Source organism: Colletes gigas, unplaced genomic scaffold, assembly GCF_013123115.1.
Source record: "Colletes gigas isolate AHSC1104 unplaced genomic scaffold, ASM1312311v1 Colletes_gigas_Sc00018, whole genome shotgun sequence".
In the NCBI taxonomy this organism is placed as follows: domain Eukaryota; kingdom Metazoa; phylum Arthropoda; class Insecta; order Hymenoptera; family Colletidae; genus Colletes; species Colletes gigas.
Window position 1 is genome coordinate 5,712,983 of NW_025106647.1, and position 9,929 is coordinate 5,722,911.

The 9,929-nt window shown below is 37.5% G+C and overlaps 2 protein-coding genes and 1 long non-coding RNA gene across 4 annotated transcripts; all 3 read left to right on the forward strand.

Annotated features, from left to right (window-relative positions):
- Positions 1 to 173: 173 nt before the first annotated feature.
- Positions 174 to 1,458, forward strand: LOC122400498 (defensin). Its single transcript, XM_043402010.1, has 3 exons — positions 174 to 327; positions 761 to 941; positions 1,184 to 1,458. Exons 1-3 carry the CDS (start codon positions 258 to 260, stop codon positions 1,221 to 1,223), a joined length of 291 nt encoding a protein of 96 aa, XP_043257945.1. The 5' UTR covers positions 174 to 257; the 3' UTR covers positions 1,224 to 1,458.
- A 1,399-nt stretch (positions 1,459 to 2,857) lies between these two features.
- Positions 2,858 to 3,614, forward strand: LOC122400500. The gene is made up of 3 exons (XR_006259355.1): positions 2,858 to 2,973; positions 3,153 to 3,313; positions 3,392 to 3,614. It is a non-coding gene; the product is annotated as an uncharacterized LOC122400500 (long non-coding RNA).
- Positions 3,615 to 4,588: 974 nt separating this feature from the next.
- On the forward strand, positions 4,589 to 8,949 carry LOC122400496 (juvenile hormone esterase-like). 2 transcript variants are annotated; one of them, XR_006259353.1, is made up of 10 exons: positions 4,589 to 4,679; positions 5,268 to 5,444; positions 5,757 to 6,045; positions 6,108 to 6,293; positions 6,368 to 6,567; positions 6,653 to 6,809; positions 7,088 to 7,414; positions 7,496 to 7,640; positions 7,707 to 8,277; positions 8,338 to 8,949. XR_006259353.1 is itself a non-coding variant. In XM_043402008.1 (8 exons), exons 1-8 carry the CDS (start codon positions 5,310 to 5,312, stop codon positions 7,843 to 7,845), a joined length of 1,578 nt encoding a protein of 525 aa, XP_043257943.1. In that variant the 5' UTR covers positions 4,689 to 5,309; the 3' UTR covers positions 7,846 to 8,286. The 2 variants fall into 2 exon arrangements, 1 of the variants encoding a protein (XP_043257943.1); XM_043402008.1 differs by lacking the exons at positions 4,589 to 4,679; positions 8,338 to 8,949 and having other exon boundaries at positions 4,689 to 5,444; positions 7,707 to 8,286.
- Positions 8,950 to 9,929: the final 980 nt, after the last annotated feature.

Genomic DNA, 9,929 nt, shown 5'->3' on the forward strand with positions numbered 1-9,929 from the left:
CAAATAAAGATATGTGTATATCGTATAATTGGATTCAGCATTTTGAGTTTGCATAATGACGGACAGTGTAGTCATAATATTGTGTCATTACATAGTAGGAAACAATTTTTACGGAGATACAACTGTTCACGCGTCTGTCGGGGACTCCCGGAGTGCAAAAGAACATTTGTATATAAACAGCTTGTGCATCCGATTGAACTATCAGTTTCTCTTCAGTCTTTTCTCAAAGCAGAACAGAAATCTCAACCAATACCAAGATGGTTAAGATTTATTTTCTAGCCGCTTTTCTCTTCGTAGCTGCGGCCGCGGTAATGGCCGCACCCGTAGGTGAGTGTAAAATTTATCATAGACTTTTAAATATTCGAACACTCGCATATTTTCTTTTAATTTTCTATCGAACGTCTGTTCACGGGGGAACCAAAATAACCAAATACGCGCAAAATTCTTTGTAATCTTTGATTTAAGGTTCCAAATCGTAGTGTGAATCGATATAGTGTTGCAAGCATAGAATAATGGAATGGTTAATATTATAAAAATCATTTATCAGTGAATTACCTGTGCTGTGTATATTTCTTTTAACGCATTAAAGAAATTCGCGTAGGTTAAAATATTTGTATAGAAGAATTTGTAACAGATTTAAGTACGTCGTGATATTCGATGATCTAGATGTAAATAGATAAAAATAGTTTAAGTCTTTCGCAATATTGTCGCTTGCATCATAATGTAAACAAACTATATACAACTGCTCGGTGGTTTTCAGAGAGCGAGTTTGAACCGATGGAACTGTCCGCGCCGGAAGAACGCGCTCTCAGACAAAGAAGAGTGACCTGTGACCTTTTATCGATCAAGGGGGTCGCTGAGCATAGTGCTTGCGCTGCCAACTGTCTCAGCATGGGCAAAGCCGGTGGTCGCTGCGAGGATGGTGTCTGTCTTTGTCGCAAGTATGTGATTTTTTCGATTACATTGGTGTATAATAAATGTTGGAATATGGGTATTTCCATATTTCCGAAGAAGACCAACGTAAAATCTTCAGTTCATTAATAATTTTGTATACAATGATACACTTCAAAGCAACGCTTTATTGCGTTTTCTATTCTTTTTTTTTTTTTTTATTTGCACTTTTGGTGCCTCCTTCGAAGACGCCAATTAGGTTCTGTGTCTTACAGTGTTTTTCCTCTTTCAGAACTAACTTCAAGGATCTCTGGGATCAACGTTTTGGTTAAATTCAACCACTCGCGTGCACACCGATATCCAACGATGGAATTTTCTACTTAAAGCGATTAAAGACTGACTTTGGTTTTCAGAGAGTGGCAAGATACTTATTGATAAAATACGTCGTTGTTCATCGAACGTATTCTGGACATCGATTTATTCAAATTCATCTCATTATATTTCAATGCAAGGAACAATATTTTTTTCTGTATATTTGAGTATAAAATAAACGAGATCGCTATTTGCATAGAAAATCTGTACCTAAATGTGTACCCTTGTCCTATGTGTAATTTAGAGAAAGTCGATACACTGTAGTTTGAAAGACGATGGAATTCATTGAAATCGGCGCTCCAAATTGACGTGTCTTTAAAATGCTTGGGATAAATGAATTATAAGATTATTTCTATCAAAGGTGCCAAAACACAACTTTTGGTCGAAATAGTGTTGATACTTATAATTTTTGTTGATAACGTCATCATTTAATACTACTATTTGTCACATTATAATTTGAGAAATGATCGAGGATAAACTTCGTCTATTTTTACCAACAATTTTATTGTTTTATGTCAAGTACATGATCCTTTCCAATACCCACTTCACCTTGTTATTATCCGTTTTTTATTACACGAATTATTAATGCTCGACTGATTATCGTTGATTTTATCAGTTCTATGTATTATAATATTGCGTAATCGTATTTATCTTTCATTGATGTACTAAGATGCGGGGTAAAATAATGTTATCTCGTTAAATTTGTACAACGTCAATACTCGTCGAAAATATACATTTAGATAAATACAATATGTATTTCGTAAAATTGATATATGTATATACCGAGAAATCTTATACACAGGAAGAGGAGATTCGATTATGCGATATGATGTAGTAAACACCTTATGTCATGCCACTTTTCTCGAATTTTCGATTTCCATTTATCGATAAGATTACTGATAATCTTTTTGTTTTTAACGTCACTTTAAATTCCGTTCAGTTACAAGGACAATCTTAGCGACACGTTTATTTATTTAATTTATTTTAAACGTTTACGATCTCGATTTTTATTCTTATATTACTACAAAACTGTGACATCAAATGGTAATGCTTGCTTAACAATGTTTCAATACGAATGATTTACTAAAATTATTTACATTAGTTGAAATGCCAGTAATTACTTTCCCTTGTGGCATTGAGGACGTAAACGTTTTTAATAAGATTATACGCCCTTTTCTCGATAATTATGATTTTTGGACTATTAAAAATAATCAAGCCGACTCCGAAGTTTGATAATAATTCAGCGTTGAATATTAATACAAATAATGCACGTGTTTACAAGTTTTCTGATCACGCTGGAACATAGTTCGTTGAACGCAATAATGCAACTTCTTATGAGTCACGAAACTTGTATAAATAGTAAAATCGTACAAGTAACTATTTCAAAATAAATATTATAGATTAAAGGAACGATAAATGAAGTGCGCAGGTAAAGATATTAAAAGGTGATAATAGACGCAATAAGCGCGATAAAATATCGCGGTTTTACATCTTATTGTTGGAAATGGAACCCCACCTTCCGTTAGAATATCAGTTATCGCGATGTGGGTCTCTATATAAACATCGTAAATCGGTTGAAAATGCAGTTTACAAATTCAGAGTGACCAGACTCCGATTTATACGAAAGCAAAATGAAAATCCAAGTTCTTGTCGCCTTCATGCTCGTAGCAGTCGTTGCTGCCATGGCTGCTCCCAATCAGGTGGCCGAAGGTTAGTACACATTATTAAGTAGAGATAAATAGAAATAGTACTCGTTGAATGAAAAGGTTTTCGAAGAACGATTTCTAAAGCGTTCCTAGAATGAAATCCGTTAATTTTTTATTGACAACATCGTTCGAAAGACGAACTTTCTGTTCTGACCCAAACTGATATAACTGCGAATATTTCAGGGTCAGACTTGCATCCTCTCGAATTGAATGTTGCGGAAAGCGATGTCGACACGCAAGGTGTTTCCTGTATCTTCGGGGACGCTGTTTGCTCTGCCCACTGTCGGGGCGAGGGCAGAAAGGGTGGAAAATGCATAAAGGGTACTTGCACTTGTTACAACTAGGTACGTGATATCTTGGGTTCGATCTTATTTTTAAATTTAATTACGTTTAAGGGCCTCATGTGATTTCCCTCTTTGCAGATTTAATGTAACGAGTTTACATATCAAATCCGGCAATATAATTTTCTGTGTAACGGAACTTATTAGTGGACCAACGACAATTCATTGTTTTTGTTGAAATATGATGACATCGAGCACATCGAAACTACAATAGGCCTTGGTTTATTAAGATTCATCATGTTTAGAAATAAAAAAAAAATGTAATATTATACACATAGATTTATATTAAAAATAAATGATATCGCAGCCATTGTAATTGTGTTTCTATTAATCTATACAGCGTCTGAATGAATGTCGTAAATAGAAAATTGTCCACTAAACTGTTTCCTTTTTTTTTTGCTATTGTATCGAGAAAAGTTTGAGATCGATATTTTGTGCTTGGACAATCGGATATTATTTTGTTCGAAGTTTGTAGTGCTGGTATCTTAAGATGAGAATTAATTTTGTTAGCTCCTGAGTAGAGAACTCCTGTTATCCGTGTACGGTCGCGATCAACGTGTCAAGGAAAGCGCTATGCTTACTTTTGTGAGCGTACAAAGCGTGCATTCCCGGCGAGTGGCTTGCGATCGTGCAGTAAATTGATACGCGGCGCATGGAGACCTTTGACCCCCGGTACAGCGGATGCAAGGTCACTTCGCCTGAAACAATTGGCTGTTGGCGTGTTCTCCATTACTGTCAAATTCGATATCGCTATAAGGTTGATCATACCGTTGACTCCGGAATGCCCAAATTGATTGGGCTTCAAAATTTTCTATACAAATAAAAAAAATGTGGTTTATATTATAAGGTCGCCGACACTGTGTAAAAGAACTATTATAGATATTAACGTACAGAGGTTTTCAGGAATATATGTAAACACTTACGGGCCCGAATCTACGCATAAAAATTACTGACAAAATATTTCTTATCCGAGCACAGTAGCGTAAATATCTCGAAACAAAGAGAATTTGACGGAAATTCACAATCACCGACAGATGTACATAATACGCGCAAAATACGTAAAATGAATGCAAAATGTGCAGCATGTATGCAAATATTAAATAATATGTTCAAAATTGACAGATGTGATCATCGTCGTTGTTGGGACTTCGCGTGTATTCCGCTCTATGCGCATATACTTTGCATATTTACAAATGTCCGGCATATTTTGCATATATTTTACATATATTATGTATATATGAACGAATTTACCATGCTTGATACACCTCTATATATAATGTCAATGTTTAATCGTGAACGTGTCAAACTCCCAACCAGTCAAGATCAAACCGCAGTTCTCTATCATACGCTCGTACAAAGAGTGTGAAAAGTGAGTATACACTTTATAAAAATGAGGTTCGTGCAACATTTGTGGAGTATATTCCTTAAGACCGAGATAGTGAAATGGTAGTACACGACATTTGTGGCATTTCGAACGAACGTGGTGACATTTTTGCGATACACGTTGAGTTAACAATCTCGATTAAGCGAACGTCTATTTTAAAACGATTGGACGACTGTTTTAGAAATTTTACGTCTTACGTTCATTAATAATATTCCTAGCATCCTCGAGAATGGCCTAAAATACTGGCCTTACTTTGGACTAACATGTCAGTGCAGCTGTTTCAAGCTGTTCGTATCAAATCGATCGACGAATCCTTTTGAAACGCAGTTGATTGTTCGAGTAAAACTTTTTATACGTCCAAGGTATAAATTATTGACATTCTTTTGACGTCACGCAAGAAGAGCTATTGATTTAATAAACAATCGCATGCACGATTAGTCAAAAAAGTCTCGACAGACCGCATTAAAATTTATTTTACGACGTATAATTTCAACGATAAATATTATTGAATTTACGTATTAAATTATTAATAACTATGTATTAAAATTATGTGTATTATATTATACTGTGTAAAGTGTTAAACTCTTGTTAAGCTGACAAGGGTCTTACGCAAAAATGAATGAGTCGACTGTTACTACAAAGCAGGGTAAAGTACAGGGTACTATCGTAAAAAGTGTCTTGGGCGCTTCTTACATCGCTTTTTACGAGATACCATTCGCGGCTCCTCCTATTAGAGAACTCAGATTTAAGGTAATGCATTTATTATTATTAGTCACTTACATTATCATAAAATATCGCTTACAATCTCGTTTAACTCCAATCTCTATTAAGTACAATGACGTAAACAAATATGAGAAGTATCAAACAGCAACGCAAGAATGTCCCATTTTAATCTCTCCAGGTAAATATCTTCAAATAAAAGAAATTGGCGTCGAACTTTGTGAGCATGCTCGAGGAACATCTTTTTCGTATCTTTCGAGATATTTGCTCGGGTAAATTGAAATGGGACAAGTAGAAAGATCATTGAATAGACATTAATGTATATCTTCGACTTGGTAATAGGATCCAGAGCCACCCGTTCCATGGACGGATATCAGAAATTGCACCAAATATACCAAAAAGATCTGTGTACAGTCGAGAGAATATCCACCTTACAATGTAATCGGTAACGAGGATTGTCTTTACCTGAATGTGTATACCAATTCTATCAGTGGATCAAAGCCAGTCATGTTCTGGATCCATGGCGGTAAATTCGTAACAGGATCCGCAAGCCCCGGGCTAACAAGTTCTGATTACTTAGTCGCAAAAGACGTCGTTCTTGTTACAGCTAATTACAGATTGGGCGCATTCGGTTAGTTGGATCATTTTCGACTCGATAATTAAAGAAAAAGTTTTATCGTTGAAATTTTCAAGGTTTCTTGAACCTTGGGCACCGAGTCGCGTCCGGAAACCAGGGCTTGAAAGATCTGATCGCAGCTCTGCAGTGGGTTAAGGAGAATATTGCTAATTTTGGAGGCGATCCCGGGAACGTCACGATTTTTGGTCAAAGCGCGGGAGGAGCGTTAACTCACGCCTTATCTATATCGCCAAAAGCACGAGGTAGACTTATCGATTCTTACCTACCATAACCGGTTAAAATTTTATTAATCTGGTAAATCATCATTTTTATTCAGGACTCTTTCACAAAGCAATCTTACAAAGTGGATTTTTGACTGCCAGTTGGGGCTTCGGACAAAATTGTGTGGAACGCAGTTTTAAACTCGCGTCGAACCTCGGAATAACGTCGACAGATCCCAAGGAAGTCGTCGAAATGTTGCGTAAAATGCCCGACAAGGATATCGTCGGAGCTTATTCGTCCATTCTTACAAGACAGGCAAAATATTTTCCATGACCGCGTCTCGAGACAATCAGGTGATTTTTTTAACGACCAACGTAACGTTCCTTTAATCGTTTTACAGGAGTTGGAGTTATACGAGCTGCTCTTTGGGGCGAGTTACGATGGAATGGCAGACGATCCAGTTTTTCCATTGCCAATCGAACAATTATACTCGAACGATAACAGCATTCCTATTATGGCTGGTTACCTGCCATACGAGTGCACCATGTTCTGCAACGGTGATTTTGGTTGAACTTCGTTTTGGGAGACCAACAATTTTGGCCTTATTATTTACCATTGATATTACCACTGGTTAACTCAGACAGCTTACGTGCGTTTTTATAGCAACGTTTCAGTCGTAGATATAGTACAGATTTAACGTCGAGCTTGATCGATACTAATTTACTGACTTGATCGACGCATAAAATAAGTCCTCCAAAACGAAGCGTAACCGTGAATTTTATCGACGTACACGCGACGCGTTGATCGTGTCTAATATGATATTATTTTGTTTCAGCGAATAAGGAAGAAAGTATGGAAGCTTATAATAATTATCTACCGGAGTACGTGAATGTCTTAGGAAAATTAGAAAAGTTAGGACCCGTAGAATTAGAAGAATTATTAAAGACTGTCAAGTGTCGGTATTTCGATGGGCAACCAATTAGCATAAAGAGACTGGACATGCTTATATATTTCCAAACATATGTTTTTTTTATCGCACCCTTAAAACTGTACCTGAGGGATCGTTTGAAAAGAACGTCCACGCCTAGTTACGTTTACAGATTTTCGTACGTCGGGAATGAGAATACATACACGGATCTCAGGTTTAAACGTTTGCTCAATGGTAAAGCTATATTAATCTAAATCTCACTTACGTTAGGGCTGTCGTTGAGTCTATAAGAGTAATACTTAAACATACTTTTAGGGGCATCTCATATGGACGAATTGGCATACCTGTTTTACTCGCCTATTTGTAAAGCCAGAAACCGTGAACCACCTGTAAATGGCACGAAAGACAGAATTATACTGGAACGTCTGACCACGATGTGGACCAACTTCGCTAGAACAGGGCAAGTATTAAATATTGTTAATTTAACAACCATTTAAATAGTATATATTTCACATTTTTAACGTAGAAATCCTACCCCGTGTCACGATGATTTCGTCAAGACAAGTTGGAAGCCCGCGACAAAGGATAATTTCTATTGCTTAGACATCGGCGAAGAGTCTGAATTGTTAACCAAGGAACCGGAATTATTCTGTAGCTCCAATTGAACATTCTAGGTGAATCCATTTCAAATGAACTACCTAGATCTAATCCAGACCCGATGCCAGAAATAAGTTATCAAGCGACACTTGCATTTGTCACATGAAAAAATAGTAAAAACAATTTTCTGGTCGGATGACAATATCTGGTTTGATTTGAAAAAAGTACAATTTGTTTCAGTACGTCTAAAGATTGTCTCGTATACCAGGGTTTGTAATCTATCTTTTAAATCGATATTTACGTTATTCTTCGCTTTCGTTCGAACATTCTTTCCTAATAAGAAATATTTGTCCTCTTGAATGGAGTCGACAGTACTCGCTGCAAATTGAAAACTGATACTCTGTTCATATTTATTTTCGTAACTAATGCATTTTCTTCCAATCTTCGCTGGTGGCGTTTGAACACGAAGGGTCGAAATACATCAACAGAAAAGTATTTAAGTATCGAGGATACATTTTATTGAGCGTGCGATTCGAATAAAATTGGGAAAAATTGAAAAGCATATCAACTTCCGGCCCCGGTATCCTCCATGATGTACGAAAATTTGACCTTTCCGGTCGGGGGGAAAAGGTCACCCCGATTACGCGATAACCAGAAAAAGTTTGGCGATTTCGGAGTAAAGGAACCGACGAAAAGGGGTTGAAATATCACAGACGAAGCGCGAGAGAGAATGAGAGGCGAAAGAGCACGGTGCAGATCACGGCTGAAAAACCAATATGCCTTGTGCGTCGGTATGCAATTAAAGGGTCGAGAGAGTTTACTGTCGATATTTTTCGACCAGCAATTATTGGAATCTTTTTCCCCCCTGATATAGCCGGGTTATAACCGGACCGGACCGACCGAGCACGGTAGTCCTGCAGGACTTTTCTGCATGAAGGACCCTTCAGAAGCGGACAAATGCGGCCACTATATGCACTTATGGTTCTTTCCGCGCTTTCATTAAAAATTGGACTCTACTCTCTAAAGCACCTCGTGCCTTCTCTCGTCGCTCTTTTCTCTTACTCCTCGTCTCTTTTTTCCCCGTCCATCCCTTTCGCTATCCAACGTTCGCTATTTTTCTCTCGTTTCCTCTATTCTTTCATCCATACGCTTACTACGTTCCCCCACTCTCTGTCTCTTTTTTTTTTTTTTTTTTTTGCCACTTTTCGTTCGCGCAAATCGCCAGGATATACCAACCCCCGATGTCAGTCATATTCGCGGTCGAGCTTTTCATCTTTGTTCGTTCTCCGAGGCCCACGGTCCGCGGGGCTCGTTGAAAATTATTTCCTCCGGGTATTCCCGCGCCGGGCATTTCGGCCTCTTCAACGATAATACGAATACCGGATACCCGTGCTGAATTGCAAATAGCCACGTCGACCAGCCCCTGGCTCGAAACGTTTGTCCCGCGTCAAATTGTCGACGGTTAAGCGGCTCTCGTCGCGGGAGTATCGTTTTGCGTTCTAAGGGGAAATCAAGTTCCGGCGTACCGGAGTTCAAGGCAACGAATTAATTCTCGTTCGTTGCTGATGACTCTACTTTACTAGAAACTGACTGCCTCTCGCTACTTACGGGTTTACAATACGATAATGTCGCGTGTACAAACGGACCTTTCGATGGATAAATAATTTTTACGATTTTGGCCACTCCTGCGAAAAGATTCCAGAGACAAAATTAAAACGAAAATCAAGAATATCAATTTTTTGACTGAGGCTTCGTTAAAAAGTAATTAAAAAATTGCAAATCATACTGAAAAAATTATTTTTGGTTGCGGTGGTCAATTATAATTATTTTTGGTGAATATACAAACCCCCGAAATTCTACCGACTTTCGAGACAAAAATTCGTGTAGTTGATGAAATTTTTCGGCGAAAAAAAAATTTTTCAAATCGTTCTAAAAAAATTATTTTCGATTGCAGAGGTCCATTATAATCATGTTTGGTCAATGGACATACACCTGAAATCTTCCCCACTTTCGAGAAAAAAATTCCTGACTGAAAATCTAATGTGAGTCCAGAAATGCACCCCCGAAATTTCATACGAATCTTTAAAACGTCATAACTTTTGAACGGCTTGAAGGATTTTAATATTTAAAAAGGCAAACAATGCGTATTTTA

What these genes read in the sequence shown, in the direction of transcription:
- LOC122400498 (XM_043402010.1), top strand. Translation starts at nt 258, where the DNA reads ATGGTTAAGATTTATTTTCTAGCCGCTTTTCTCTTCGTAGCTGCGGCC. An exon ending in GGTAATGGCCGCACCCGTAG is followed by an intron (nt 328 to 760) that starts GTGAGTGTAAAA and finishes GGTGGTTTTCAG; the next exon opens with AGAGCGAGTTTGAACCGATG. An exon ending in GGTGTCTGTCTTTGTCGCAA is followed by an intron (nt 942 to 1,183) that starts GTATGTGATTTT and finishes TTCCTCTTTCAG; the next exon opens with AACTAACTTCAAGGATCTCT.
- LOC122400496 (XM_043402008.1), top strand. Translation starts at nt 5,310, where the DNA reads ATGAATGAGTCGACTGTTACTACAAAGCAGGGTAAAGTACAGGGTACT. An exon ending in TTAGAGAACTCAGATTTAAG is followed by an intron (nt 5,445 to 5,756) that starts GTAATGCATTTA and finishes ACTTGGTAATAG; the next exon opens with GATCCAGAGCCACCCGTTCC. An exon ending in GTGCACCATGTTCTGCAACG is followed by an intron (nt 6,810 to 7,087) that starts GTGATTTTGGTT and finishes ATTTTGTTTCAG; the next exon opens with CGAATAAGGAAGAAAGTATG.